At 38.8% G+C, this 14,854-nt stretch overlaps 1 protein-coding gene across 1 annotated transcript in view; it reads right to left on the bottom strand.

Moving 5' to 3' along the window:
- Positions 1–5,509: 5,509 nt before the first annotated feature.
- The window catches only part of ERICH3 (glutamate rich 3), a 113,081-nt gene continuing 103,736 nt past the window's right edge, over positions 5,510–14,854 (bottom strand). The window contains exons 13-15 of the mRNA XM_050767416.1: positions 14,314–14,355; positions 8,535–10,903; positions 5,510–7,822 (exon numbers count right to left, since the gene is read on the bottom strand). Coding sequence (XP_050623373.1) covers positions 8,553–10,903; positions 14,314–14,355 — 2,393 coding nt within the window. The 3' untranslated portion in view covers positions 5,510–7,822; positions 8,535–8,552. The remainder of the gene's footprint in view (positions 7,823–8,534; positions 10,904–14,313; positions 14,356–14,854) is intronic.

Consider the following 14,854-nt stretch of genomic DNA (forward strand, 5'->3'; position numbering starts at 1 on the left):
GGAGAAAAAGAGGAAAACTAAAGAGTAAAAGAGTACAATAGTAAAAGCATAATGGGTTAAGGTATGTTATAACGATTTAAATTGGCTTGTGAAATAACATTTAGGTCTACTTTTTAATCACAGTAGCTATTCAAACTTGAGATTAGTGGTCGGGAAGCTTAGCTGCACGTATCAATCACCTGGGAAGATTTTTGTTGTTGTTGTTCTTATGCCCAACTTCTACCCCCAGAAATTTAAAAAAATCTGTCAGGAAAATTCTGATATACAACCAATATCGTTAATATGCAGGAATTTAGATTTGAGTTTGTTAAGCCAATTTGTGTATGCTTAGATAGGTTTGTAATTTGTTGAATTTTACTGGAGAGTTCAGTGCTAAGTAGGGAGTCATTAACATTATGATCAGTTCAGTGGGAAGAGTTTCCATTCATTCTCAGAGATTTTCTTTTCTTTAAGTTAATGACGGGGGTGTGTGTGTGTGTGTGCGTGCGAGCACGGGTGTGTGTATGTATGTGTGGTAAATAACCACTGTCTCTCTCTAACTGACCTTGACAGTCTCAGTGGGGATTATAAAAGGGCAATGACTAATTTCAGTGACCTCTAAGATCCAGACAACCAAAATATTTCGCCTTATACTGCATTTGAAAACTTGGATTTCCATGTTTGCAAAGCAAGAACTAAATTAGCTGTTCTAAAAAAAAAAAAAAAAAGCAAACAAACAAAAAAAACCCCACTGAGTTTTAGAGAGTAAATTTGATTAGAAATTAGGATTCTGCGTCTCTGAAAAAGAAAATCTGACTAATGAGAAACAGCATTTTGAAGTGAAACAAGCTCTAGACTAAAGATAGAAGTTCCAGTTCTGTTTTTGTCCCTAATCAATGTGTAACCCACTCCTCAGACCCTCTGGGCCTCTGCTTTCTCAATCTGATACATAAAGGGGAACAGGTAGAGTGTGTGATATCTAATGTCCCTACCAACTGTAATGTATTATGAAAATTACTAGTTTTTCTCTTCAATCAACAAACTCAGATACTCCATGCATCCTATCAGCATCACCCAAATCTGGCCTTAAAAATGCTTAGAACAGCATATAACAATGTTCCCCCAGTCTGGATGTTATTTCAGGTATTCATTCATTTCCATATATTTATTGAGCATACACTGTTGCCAGACACTGTTCTTCACACAGGGGATTGCACGTGGACCAGAACAGATCACATCTCTTCTCTCATGGGGCAAATACTGCTCTATTGAAGAACAAATATACCTGTGTTAACATGAAATGTAATTGTCAGAATTCTGAAGTTATTTTTCCCTTCTTCACAACATCTCACATTTGCATTCTAACAGATACAACAGAGAAGATGGGAATGGAAAGGAAGGATTGAAAACCTGACTAAAATGAAGTTTTTAAAATAATAATCTTAAAAGGAGAGGCAAATTCTAATAAATCATCCATTCCCCTGAATGATTAAAGGTCATTAGTTCCTTACTCTAGTTGTTTCCAAATATTTGTGTTTAAGGCACATTTTGAAAATTAAAATTTCTGTGGCAGAGTGAAGATTATTCTTCATAGTTACAGAACTATTTATTAAGTTGAAAGCACTTTAGAAGAGGTCTGCAGGGCACAATCCTCAGGCCAAATCTGACACTTTGCCTCTCTTTGTAAATAAAGTTTTATTGGAACACACCAATACCCATACCAATTCCAATTCTTGTAAGTATTGTCTATGGCAACTTTCATCCTAATATTTGCAACTTTATATCCCACAAAGCCTAAAAGATTTAATATTTACCACCTGGTTCTTTACAGGAAAAGCTAGCTAATCCCTGTTCATTAGCAGTGAGATTTTGTTTGAATACAACTGTTAACTGCCTTGTATTAGTCCTTTTACACACTGCTATAAACAACTACCTGAGACTGGGTAATTTATAAGGAAATGAGGTTTAATTGACTCACAGTTCTGCGTGACTGGGGAAGCCTCAGGAAATGTACAATCATGGCAGAAGGTGAAGAGGAAGCAAGGTACATCTTACATGGTGGCAGGAGAGAGAGAAAGCAAGGGGAAAGCTGCCACACACTTTTAAACTATCAGATCTCATGAGAACTCCTTACTAAACAGCATTAGGGCAATGGTGCTAAACCATTAGAAACCACGCCCATGATCCAATAACCTCCCACCAGGCCCCACCTTCAACATGTGGGGATTACAATTAGAGAGGAGATTTGGGTGGGGACATAGAACCAAACCATATCATGCCCTGATGGTGTACTCAGACACACTAGAGGGGTACACTTCCTTTCCTAGAAACAGCTAGACGTTATGCTAGGATTCTTCTTCCTTGTAGCAACACCAAGCTGGATGACCCACTCATTTATTTTACTGGCAGACTTCACTTTAATAGTATATAGACAAAACAAATTTTGTACATTAATCAAAATTTTGGCTACTAACTCTGGATGACTGCCAGGCCACGAGAAACATGGCCCTCAGCTATTCATCTTGTCCTTTACGCTAGTGGACTGCCAATATTTCTGTTCACATACCTCTGAAAGGGTTTTGAAAAACAATATCCCTTCATATATTTTTATATTGACATGTAAACGTTTTTATATATTTAAGTAGTTACAGATGTGACTTCTATCATTTTATAAAACAAGACATTTTAAGATGAAATGGTTGTATCTCTTTTCTACATGTATCCAAAGAAATGAAAATGCCATAGCAATTCCATATCACCTTTATCCATGTCGTGGATGCAGTGGGGTGCCACCCTGATAGTCTCTTCACAGTGGACACGATCGGCCTCCAGCAGCCTGGGGTAGGGTATGCTATCTGAGTTTCTCCACAGGAATTGCTTTTGACTGAAGGGACCACCCAGTCCAAGATTATGCTTGCTCCTGAGTAGGAAGCCAACATCAAGCGACTGTCCTATTGTGGGGACTTAGAGGCCTGGTCTCTCATCTGCATTTGACCATCCCACCTTGAGAGCTCCCCTTTGAGGAGTTGCGCCTCTGTGGCAACTACATCTCTATCTATCTTGTATCTTGGCCCATTTCTGCTTTTTCAGTTCTCCACAGTGTTGTTTCCAGGGCATGCCCCAATAAACCTTCTGCACACGAACCTCTAACCCAGAGTATTTTGGGGGAACCTGACCTAAGACATCCATTTTCAAAAGTACGTGGCTAAGCTCTTCTTTAGTGTTAGAAAGTCTCATGTTTTTTATTTTCTTAAACTTACATTTCCATTCCACTTTGCCACAGATTTGTATGCTACTTCAGTATATTTTTATACTTAAAAGTCTTTTACTTCTCAGCCTGTCATAATTATCTGCCATTAAATTATTACGTAAATTAAATTTTAATTTAAAAAATTTCTTGTGACCATAAGACTCTATGTGCTAAATCTCGCCTGGACTGAGCTATCATTGCAATTATTAGTAATACACATTTGATCAAAACAACATTCATACCATAAATTTTGGCAAATATTACACATAAAAAGTAAAAGTAAAAATGCATCTAAGATAGTGATTTCTATTTTTAATTTGTTTGTATGTCTGTGAACAAATATTATTTACTGCTGAAATAACAGTGTTCAACATCAGTTCTATTCCACTTTTGGTTTCATTTTCATAGATATAAAAATATAGTAATTATGCATGTCACATAAATAAGTGGATGGGAATGGAAGTCACTTTGTTATATTGTACAACAATGCTCCGATTTGAACTCCTTCTGATTTGGCAAAATTTACGGGCTGATAATATAACAAAAATATTTCAATGATTTATCAGTTGGCAATTCAATCACATCCTCATTTAATTTTGTTGTAAACAAAGAGTTGAAAACCACCCGATTTGCAGAAAGATTTGTTACCCAGTCATTTCCAGGAAGGAATGTCCTTCCCCTATGCCATATTTCACATTGTTCCTTTGTCTGATTTGTGTCTTTCTAGGAGTCATTGCATCACAGTAAACTTGGTAAGTGAATGAAGAGTTGGTCTCTATTGTGAAAAGACGTGGGGGTCTGACAAAAACTTTGACTGCAGGCTAGTTCTCAAGTCCATTTTAAGATAAAGTGCATATGGAGGTTAAGCATCTGCAAACTAGCCTTGCCAGTGAATCCCATGAAAAGTTTCATCTTCCCTGGGAGGTACATTTACACCAGTTTGAAAGTCTCTGTGTCTCATTAGCACCAATCTCCTGAACAACTGTGAGATTTCTTGCATAATTTATGGTTCCCTAATATAATATTTAATTATAAATAGATATTTAATAAAGACCAGGAAACATATGACAAAGCAGCAAGACTTAGACACCAGCTTCTCTGTCCCAAGAATCTTCTGTGTACTGCATTTTCCCTAATTAAAAATGAGGGTATTTCAACTTTCCAAAATACTGTTGAGTCCCACAGATTATTAAATAGCTTGAGCCTTCTGGAAAAAATTACAAAAGGCATGTGCATTCTCAAATTTCAGCATTTTATCTTACAGATTTAGTTTCCAGTTATTTTGAAGAGCTTAGTTTCCCTGTCACAGGGTATGCTATTAGCATAAAGAACAAAAAAGCAAAGGAAAAAAAAGAGGGGTGAATTTGAGAGCAACTTTTAAAGAATTCCAGCTGTATTTATTCTTTGTTCTTTTGTACCTCTTGCTGCTGGCCATGGTGTCAGGAACTTATTTTTTAAATGACATAATCAAATGGTACAGAAAACAGAGAGGAAATATTACCCAAGGTCAGAAGCGGCCTCTTCTGGGCTGTCCTTGAGTCTATTGGAATATTTCACTTACTAGATGAATCTTCCTTAAGGCTTTCTTTTCTTTTCTCAAACAATCATTTTTCCAAAGGCAATAATTCTGGCAAAATTACTGATCTTAGAAGGATTAAGGAACTCAACTGTACTTTAAATTTACAACACTCTTAGAAAAGGCTTAACTCAAGAAGTTCAAGCAGAAAACCTAATTCTACCTACATTTCCTTTGATTGCCTATTTTTCTTTTGAACTATTTTAATAATCTCCTTTGTTCTTTGATTGACATTAGCTGGAAATATAACTGCCTTCTCACTGATAGAGGATATATTGAGGAAGTTTAAATTTTTCCCTTCTACAAGTAAACAAAAACATGTAGATGTTCACATATAGTATCTTAGTATCTATTTAAGATACCTCTTCTTAGAAGTCGTGTATATGATAAGAAAAAGTCCAAATTTTCTGTCAGATGACCTGAGGTTGACTGATTTTTAGACAAGCCATTTAACTTTATTGAGCTTTTGTTCAGTTACCTATAAAATGGTGATAGGCGATAATAATTTTTCTCCCTGACATTATCTCATGTGAGTGTAGACAGTCAGTATAAATACATCATATACTGTACACAAAAATACAGCCCAGTGAAACTAATTCTTTCTTCTCTGCTCTGTGGAGTTCAAATATTGTAAGGCAAGAACACAGAGATTTTAAAAGTTGAGTCTTATTTACAAAGAACCATTCACATGTATCTGTAAACGCATTGATTTATGTTTTAATAATGAAGAAACAGGAAACACATCATTTCAGGTGAACATACAAGTAATTTTATCAACATAGCATTTGCAGAGAAAGAATTAACTTATTCAAAATATCACAATACTGAATTTCACAGTCAAATTCACATGCAGATTGTAGAATTATGTTATGGGATGTTTTGATGGAGTATGTTAAATATAAAAGTAATCCAAAGCAATTACCACTTAGCACATTGTACAAAACTAATTTTTCAAAGGGATTAATAAGTTTACTATCTTTCCCATAAGGTGCAATGTATTCAAAGTGTTCTGTAGCATTGAGGTTGAAATCAGGAAACAAATACTGTTAGAGCTCCACAGTAATACAGCTCAGTAATAAATGAACTTGAATATAATGTAGTTGAAATCTACTCGTAAAACTTTAAGACAGATGATGGAGATTTATGATGTGCAATGAGTAATATCCTTTAATAGGGAGTAGGGCAGAGGGACTTCGTGCATGTATCCATAAAATCATAATAAAAATAAGTTTAAGATTGACTTCACCACTTTTATATTGAGTGCCATTTACTAGAGAAAGAGGCAGATAAATGAAAAGACAGGAAAAGATAGACATAGAGAGGCCAAGAAAGAAAGTTCAAAATGCCTCTGTAGTTGGCTTTCCAACTGAGACTAATCCTCAATACAATCAATAGTCCATGACAGCTGTTTTCAGACATCAGTGTACATCAGTATTACCTGGAGGACTTGCTAAGCTATGGGTTACTGGACCCAACCAAGAGTTTCTAATTTAGTAGGTAGGAGACAGAGGCTGGGAACAATTTCCAGGTAATGCTGGTGTGCTGATCCTTCTGATCAAGGGACCAGTCTACTATCTGGCCCAGTGTATTTTTGATCATTGAATGACTCCATTACACATTAAAATGGAAAATACTTATTATGATAATATGACTGGTCCCTAGGGACCTTGAGTGTAGTGTGGCCAGCATGGATTATATGATGATTTAGAGCAGTGGTTCTCAACCTTGGCTACATAGACGAATCAAGTGAAAAGTTAAAAATAGATATACTGATGCATAGATCCATCTAAAATGAATTAAATCTGAATCTCTGGGGTGGGGAAAAGGGTTGAGTCATTTATAAAAGTGTCCTATGAAAATCTAATGTATATTCTGGCTGGAAAATCACTGCTTAAGGAAATTTTTTTTACCTTCTTACATAGAGAAATGGTAGATAAATACATGCCCTCTGGGGCACTGGTTATGTCTTCAAGGAACTGAAAACCCCTAGGAGGCAGGCTGATACACAACTAGAAAATAATATCAGGGAGTAATTCAGAATGCAATTGCGACTGTTGATTTATAATGAACTGCAAGGTTAGTTCACAGGTTTGAAATAACAGAACTTGGGAAGGTGAACAGTACACCCATTTAATCCAAGTTTCTTTTCCATTTAATGACATCAACTAAAGAGTCTAGAATGTTGGCATAATGCTGATATGCTATGCCTACCGCTATAATTATTATACTTATTCCACTTAGCTAAATTATTTACTACTTTTATTTAAATCTGAGTGGCCCTATAAATAAGGCCCCAGGGACAAAATGCTGGAAGCTACCCCTTTACTAGTCTATCCCAGAAAGCAGAACTACAGAAACACACACACACACAAAAAAAACAAAGAACATTTTGAAATAAGATTTTCACTTTGTTATTCTGGCATAAATTAAAAGAACAACTATTTCTAAGTATAAGTGAATATACATGCCAAGAAATCTTTTGCTGGAAGAACTTAGAGATTTGGAGCAATTTTAGTTTTGAGTGTGCGTGGGAGGACCTTTAGAGCTCATTTTCACAGGCCAATTCATTAAAGCCCCAAACCACAGATTTTAAGTAAAAGTCCCATGTATGAAATTGAGATTGTGGAATTGATTGGGGCTCTGTATTGTAAAATAAAAACGACTTTAAACAAACCCCTAACATTACAAACTGGGCCTTCCAGTGATCTTTGGTAAAAGTCAAACATTTGAAAATTATCATTTTCGTTTGAAAATGTTAGGTGTGTAGAATGTGTAACAGCCTCACAAGTTTCTCTCTGAGGAACCACTGCTCCTAATAAGGGTCCTACAGATCTACTTGAGCTATTCTCAAGGTGCTTACTGAGCTACTGACCAGGGCTGACAGATTGGGAATCATCTCAGACAAGCGCAACCAGCAACTAAAAAGAAGAGAGAGAAAAAATCAAGAATCCTGGTGAGATGCTTGGGTGAATCTTTCTCCACTCTTTACATCTTCCAGAAGACATCTTTAAATTATTCTGAAAAACAATAAAAAGGATAGTAGTAACAGGATAAAATCACTCACAATAGTAGAAACTGGACACTAAGAATGTGAGGGCATTAAGGAAATAGCAGAATATGCAAAAAAATAATTTTAGTCTTTAGTTCCACTCTTCAAGATTGATATACTTAAATATTCTACATACAGAATGTAAAATATTTTATATACTTAAAATATTAAATATAGAATGCTTATATTTTATATATGTAGAAATGAAATGTATTAAACTTTGCAAAACTGCAGTAATGAAAGCATAGGGCCCACTTAGAGGCAAATGATTACAAACAACCTTCATCTCATCCTTTAAAACACTAAGGTGGAAATGAATTGTGAGATAGAGTTTGATTCTTTACTTTTATGGTCTGTCTTTTGTGGCACATTGTCCTCTGCATTTTGTCTTTGGGGTCCTATCTGGGAGACACAGATCTCACTACTCGAGGGAGCTGCCTTGCAAAGACTGAGTATGACTTGTCACACCGGGAAGAGCAGTGGCTCCTGTGTGTGCTTTGGCCCCTCCTTCATCTTTTCCAGCCCCTTTCCTGACAGGCTCAGGGCTAAGTGACACAGAATTGAAGCCTGTGTGTTTATATGTGCACAAACACCAATAAAGGGACAAGCCAGCCCCAAGGGGAGGAGACCCACCGCAGGGCTGCTATTTAATTCTACAAACACATCAGGCTTAAACTCACCGTCTGCCAGCAAGTCTCTTAGGCCTGCATGTTTTGGGGAGAAACATCTGCAGTCTCGCTTTCTCCTTGCACCATATGCTGTTGCTTCTCTTGGGTTGCAGTGAAATCAGGCTTCACAGGAAGTGCTGCCATCGTCTGTAGACTCTCTGGACTCACTTCCCTCTCTCCCTCCCGTGATAATCCTAATCGGAATTTTTCAGCTGCTCCCGACTCCTGCCTCCCATCGCCACTCCCAGTGGCTGCCTCCTGGCCCTCTGACCCTCCTTCTTGCTCCTGTCCTAGCCCTGAGGTCTTCCCTTCCAGAACTCGTGGAGTGCCCACCCCAGTCTCTGTTGTACATGTCACTGTCATCTCCTCTACTGCAGGCACTTCCTCCTCATTCCGTGCTAATTCCTCTACCACCACCCTCCCTGCAGCTGCTGTTTTTCCTACTAACTCATCCTTTTGGTGCCAGGTTTCTTCCTCAGCAACATCTGAAAAGGAGGAGGCTTTATTTGTTATTGTTTTCTCCTCAGCTGTCTCCGAACCTGCCAACACCTCCCTCTCCTCTGCAGCTGTTTCTGCCGTTTCCCTACCTCCATGTAGATCTTCCTCAGCCACAACCCTTCCTCCTCTCATGCCCTCATTCTTTTCTGTGTTTCCTCCGCCTTCCATGGCCCCGTCCCCTTCCGAGTTCCTGTCCCGCATCGCGTCTGTCCCCAGAGTACACTCGTTGTCCTCTTCCTTCTCTGGGTCCTCACCCATCGCTTCCTGCCTGAACTTTTCTGCCGTCATGGGATCTTCCTCAGGAACAGCTTCCTGGGTCCTTAGCATGACATCTGCTCCTCCTTGTCCTTCAGCCCTCCCCTCCAGTCCTGCGCAGGAGTCATGATCTTTGGCGGCCAGCTCCTCTGCCTGGCCTGTGGCTGGGATCAACCCCTCAGGGGCCTGCACCTTTTCTGCTGGCTCACCTTCAGGAGCTGCCAAGGGCCCCTCTGCATCCTGGCGGGGCCTCTCTTCCAGAGCCCTATTCTCCCTGCTCGACAGCTCTTCTCTGTCTTGGTGCTTTGTGTCTCTGGCTTCGCTCAGTCTTTCTCCTCCTCCTTCTTTCCTCAAAGCTGTTATGTTTTCCAGCGACTTTTCAAATCCAGGCGTTGCTTCAAATATGGGAACCACTGTGTCTTTTAGTGAATCTTCTCCTAGAATCCCTGGATTGTCAGACAACTCAGATGCCTCCACAGGTGCTTCGTTCTCAGCATCAGATCCCATTTCATTTGGGGGGGCTTTTGTCTCTTCCTCAGATCTTACTTCCGTCTCTGTTTTCCCCTCTTCTGCTTTAAGTTTTTGCTCTTCTTTAAAAGCGTCTTCATCCTTGAGTGCATTTACCCTTGTCACCTCTACTCTCTCAGAGTCAGTTTTCCTCAGAGGTGTTTTTGGCCTCTCAGCTTTCTTTCGCTCTCCTGCTACATCTAATTCCTTGGGTAAAATTTCTTTCCTATCATCTTCCCTATTAGCTTCTGCCTCAGTCACCATCTGTTCCCCTTCCACATCTTCCTGGCAAAGGTCTTCAGGACTGCCCTCTGAAACCCGCATCCGGCTTGCCTCTGCCTCTCCTGTGAAGGGGCTCAAGGCTGTTTCTGTTCTCATAACCTCCTTTCTCTCTTTGGCTGGTTCCTCTCCCCCAAGAATTGCCTCTTCAGAACCATCCTCTCTCTTTGGTGCTGTGTCCTCCATGGGTCCCGTGTCCTCTAGGTCTATGGATGCTTCCTCTTCACTTTCCCCGACATCATTCACAGCCACCCCACCCTCAGCCTCTCCCTCCTCCGATGTCGCTGCCTCTCTTAGGGCTGCTGCCTCCTGAAGATCCTCCGAATTCAGAGTTGCTGCTTTATTTGCAAGCACTGCCTTCTTCAAACCCTGTTCCCCTTCAAAAGCTGCCTTGTCTGTCTCAAGCACTGTGAGCATCAAAGCCTGCTTTTCGGGAGCCTTATCTTTACTCAGACCCATAGCATCTTTTGCTGCTGCTTGTCCTACGGGATCTGAGCATGCTTCACCCAGCCTTCTGGCCCCTTCTGCTTCTGCTGCTGCCTCTGCCCTCCTTTCTATGCCTGGAGGGATCTCCCCTTTTTCTGTAAACTCTTCTGCCAACTCTGACTGCTCTGCTGTTGGCTTCCATGCCCTCAAGGGAGCCTTGTGAACAACTCCTGCTTCTCCCCACAGGGCTGCCTCCCCTTTTCCCTGTACTATGTCAGCATCTCTGTGCTGGGGCCCTTCATCTTCCTCCTTTGCTCCTTTCTTCTCCAGTGTATATGTTTCTTGGGCCAATTGCTGGGATTCCTTGTTTGAGTTAATTGCTGCTGTTTCATCCACCACTAAATTCATTCTTGGCGCTATAAAAATGAGGTTAGAAATCAAGGTTACTTTAATCCAAGTGAACAAGGGAGGAGACACTATAATCTTATATAACACTTATTTACAGTGTGAGATATTTATATGTGATATCACAAGGCCATTGAATTATATATAAAACACTTTTTCCATTGATTCTAGGATGCTGACTGTAACATGCACCATGACTTAATAATGGTTTTTCACTATGAAAAGAAATGTCTTCCAATTTAAGGAACACATTGATATTAAAGAAAAGCTGAACATCAGAGGTGTTTAACATAAGCAGCAATAAGCAAAAAAATTATCATGTCCCCATGTCTTGGAATCAATAAAATCTCCACCTCACTCTTTCTCTTGGCTTCCTCTTTCTCTCTCTCACATACATACACGATTCCTTTCTTAGAAATAATAGTAAGTGGAATGGAAAAAATTATGCAATAAGAAAAATAGTGAGTATTTAATCTTCAAATAAATTATTATTTTATTTGTCTCTTTTTCTTTTTCTTTTTTTTTTTCAGGCAGGGTCTCTCTGTGTCACCCAGGCTGGAGGGCAGCGGTGTGAACATGACCCACTTCAGTCTCGATTTCCTGGTCTCAAAAATCCTCCTGCCTCAGCCCCTTGAGTAGCTGGGACCATGGGTGCATGCCACTAGGCCAGGCTAATTTTTTTGTTTTGATTTGTTTTGTTTTGTTTTGTTTTGTTAGTAGAGTCAGGGTCTGTCTATGTTGCCCTGGCTGGTTTCAACTCTTGGGTCTCAAACACCCAAAGTGTTGGGATTACAGGTGTGAGCCACTGCACCTGGCCCTGAAACCATTATTTTCTGCAGCAGCATAATATGTTTCTCTTCTGCCTATGTTTTCTGGAACTCACATGGGCCTTTAGCAACACAATCAGTATACAGTGTGAACTGATGATTCTCACTCCCACATGATAAGCTACTATATCTAGATTTAGTCATCACAAATCGGTGTCTTTAGTAAAAAGTCTTACCTTTGGAGCTCAAGGTAAGACTTTTTACTAAAGACACAAATTTGCATTACCTCTCACCTGTGTTCAGAAGCTAATTTGCCTTTGGCAAAACAGTATCACAAAGCAAGACAGGACTTTGTAGACTGGGACACTTTTCAGCCTAAATACGCTTCTTGAAGTACAAGTTTTCACCCATAATTTCCTGGCAAACCTGGGTGCACAAGCTATCATAGTTCATAGTTCAATAAATATAGGTTTGATATTTTTTAATAGCAACAAGTAGATTTTTTTTATTATTAAATAAAGTTATATATATGTTGCAAGCAAAATAAGTAAAAAAAGGCATGTTATGCCAAACACCTAAAGCATTTCGATTTCCCAACTGCAGAATAGGACTTAGGGAGCTGGAAGCTTTGAAAAGGGCCATCTTAATAATTTATATCAATTTAATCTTCTTTTTCATTTATTAAAAAAAAAAACCCTAGACTAGATTTTATAAAATTAGTTAACATACCAAGATGTCAAACTCTAACTTAAAAAAAAAAAAAACTTGTAAAGTAGGCAAGTATGATGTTCCTCATTTGTTTTTCACTTGCTTGCCTTCTTGGCTAGCCATCTTACCCCCAACATCATCACCAACAATCTACCAGAAGCCTGAAGTCCTTATCTTACTCACTTCTCTACTTTATACCCCGTCCAAGACTGTCTTACCATTTCATTACCTCTTCTAATACAAAAGATGCTTATCGTTCGTTGCGTTTCCTCGGTCTCTTGCCAGCGATTATGATAAACCATTTTGAGGTAAAGCAATAATAGCTGATATTACATTTCCCTTCAAATGTGTTTGGAAGGTAATTTGTGATGTCTCCTTTCAAAGGGGTAAAATAAAAATTTCAGGTCTATCAATAGGGCTGAGGTTGACTTTACAAGTCATCCTCTGCTTATCACAGCAGTTATTTCCTAACTTTTACCTAAAAGCTTCCAAAGTGAAATATAGAATCAAATATTGGTTCACAGAACATGTAGCCAATTCACCTGAGAGAATATGGTCCATTTTATTTCATTACAGATTATTACCGGATTTGAAACAAAATTAAATTGAAACAATAGGAAACAATAATGTGTGTCAAGTTTCTTTAATAGTGTATCTGCTGCTATTCAAATTCCTGCATGAAAGTATATAAAAAAAGTCCTCTGTTTTTCTAATCTGGTTTCTAAATTTATGGATTAATTAAGGAACATTCAGGGAAACAGGGAAATAAAATTGCCTAGCCACCATGTAGTAATATACTATGTCTAAATTCTAGGAGAGAAAGTGCTAATGGCATCCAGCTGAGATATTATATGAACACACACACACACACACACACACACACACACACACTATACAGGAGCCAGATATGACGTTCCTCAAGCAAGGGAGAAAGAGTAACTGAAGCTTTTCTAAGAAATATTAGTATAAAAACATTACATGTTTTTTGATGGTAACCCCATGGGCTTTTGAAAAAAATATTTAATATGAGAGAACAAGTAATATTCACAAACAGTGGCAATTTGATTTAGTGGAATGAATGTGTACTTGGAAGTCAGACTAACGTGGGTAAAAAACGCCAGCTCTGCCATTTACTAATTATACAAACTTGGGAAATAACACCTCTCTAATCTTTCATTTTCTTATCCATGAAATGGGAATAGCAATGCTGTGCTCACAGAATCCTTTGACAGTAAATGAGATAATTTATGCTTAGCACAGTTCCTGGCATAAAGAAAGCCCTAATAATCTTCCTTGTGCACACCTTTCATTGCTTACAAATAATTAGATTTTCTTGCTTGAATTCCATTTGACCAATAATAACCAGTATCTCTGCATTGAAGAATAAATATTTGGGAAGGTGCACCTGAATTCTTCTAGTTGAATGCCCACTATAAAAGATGTGGGTTTTCTAAGCTCAGGGTCCCTCTGCTGTAACTCAGCCCACTGCACAATCAAGTGTTACCTGCTCCTCTTCATGTTGCCAAGGGAGAATTGGAGCTCAGGGAACCAGCATAAATACAGGTACTCTGGCTACTGCTACTTGCTATGAGCAATAAAGTCCTTTTTCTCTGACTCAGGTGTCTTATGTCTTCTGCCATGATCCATAAAACTGTGGCTGGCTAAGTTATTGCTTGAAAGAAGGGTAAAATCTCAAATGCCTCACAATGCTTGATGACAATTACTAAAATTGAAGGTGGGATAAAGTGACCATATGATGAATAAATGAATATATTTCCCTGCCCCCATACACATAAATATATTCAAATCAGGGCATTTTTTAAAAGTCATTCAATAAATACCAGAAAGCCTAGTGATTTCAAGAACATGGGAAGTTTGACCAGATTTATGTGAGTCATGGTCTGTTGAATCACTCTAATTGGAACTCTTGCAGACGGAATACTTACCACCAAGAGCCAGGTCATAGGCTAATGGAAATGAATCCTTTCCTAGTTAAAAAAAAAAAAAAAAAAGGGAAAGAAAAGTTCAAATGAATCACTGTGAAATGTACCATCATTCTCCATCTCTCCAGTTGGATCAGTTAAGGCAAATTCACCTAGCTGTTCAACTGTCTGGGAGGCAGGCTATTGAAATAAGAATGATGTGAAAATTCCTACCGGTATTGTATAATCTAACATTCTTTTATTTAATCCTAGACATCAATATATTCAAAAAAGAACAATAAATTTTTACCTGATGTTAGTTGTAAAGCTCCCCTTAGGGCCTTTCAACTACTTCTGGCCATACTATTCATTAGTTGAAAAGAAAAAAAAAAGGTGGCAGAAGGGAGAAACAAGAATAAGAAGGGTAGAAACAGGCCATTTTTTGCAGAGGATTTCTGAAGGTCGTTCCTAGGTAATGATGTGCCCTCACCGCCACTTGTGTCAACCTCCAGCTTCCTCGGTGGCTTCCCACCCTCATCTTCACTGCTGACACCAGACTCAGCAT

This window comes from Macaca thibetana, chromosome 1 (genome assembly GCF_024542745.1).
Source record: "Macaca thibetana thibetana isolate TM-01 chromosome 1, ASM2454274v1, whole genome shotgun sequence".
Classification (NCBI taxonomy): Eukaryota; Metazoa; Chordata; class Mammalia; order Primates; family Cercopithecidae; genus Macaca; species Macaca thibetana.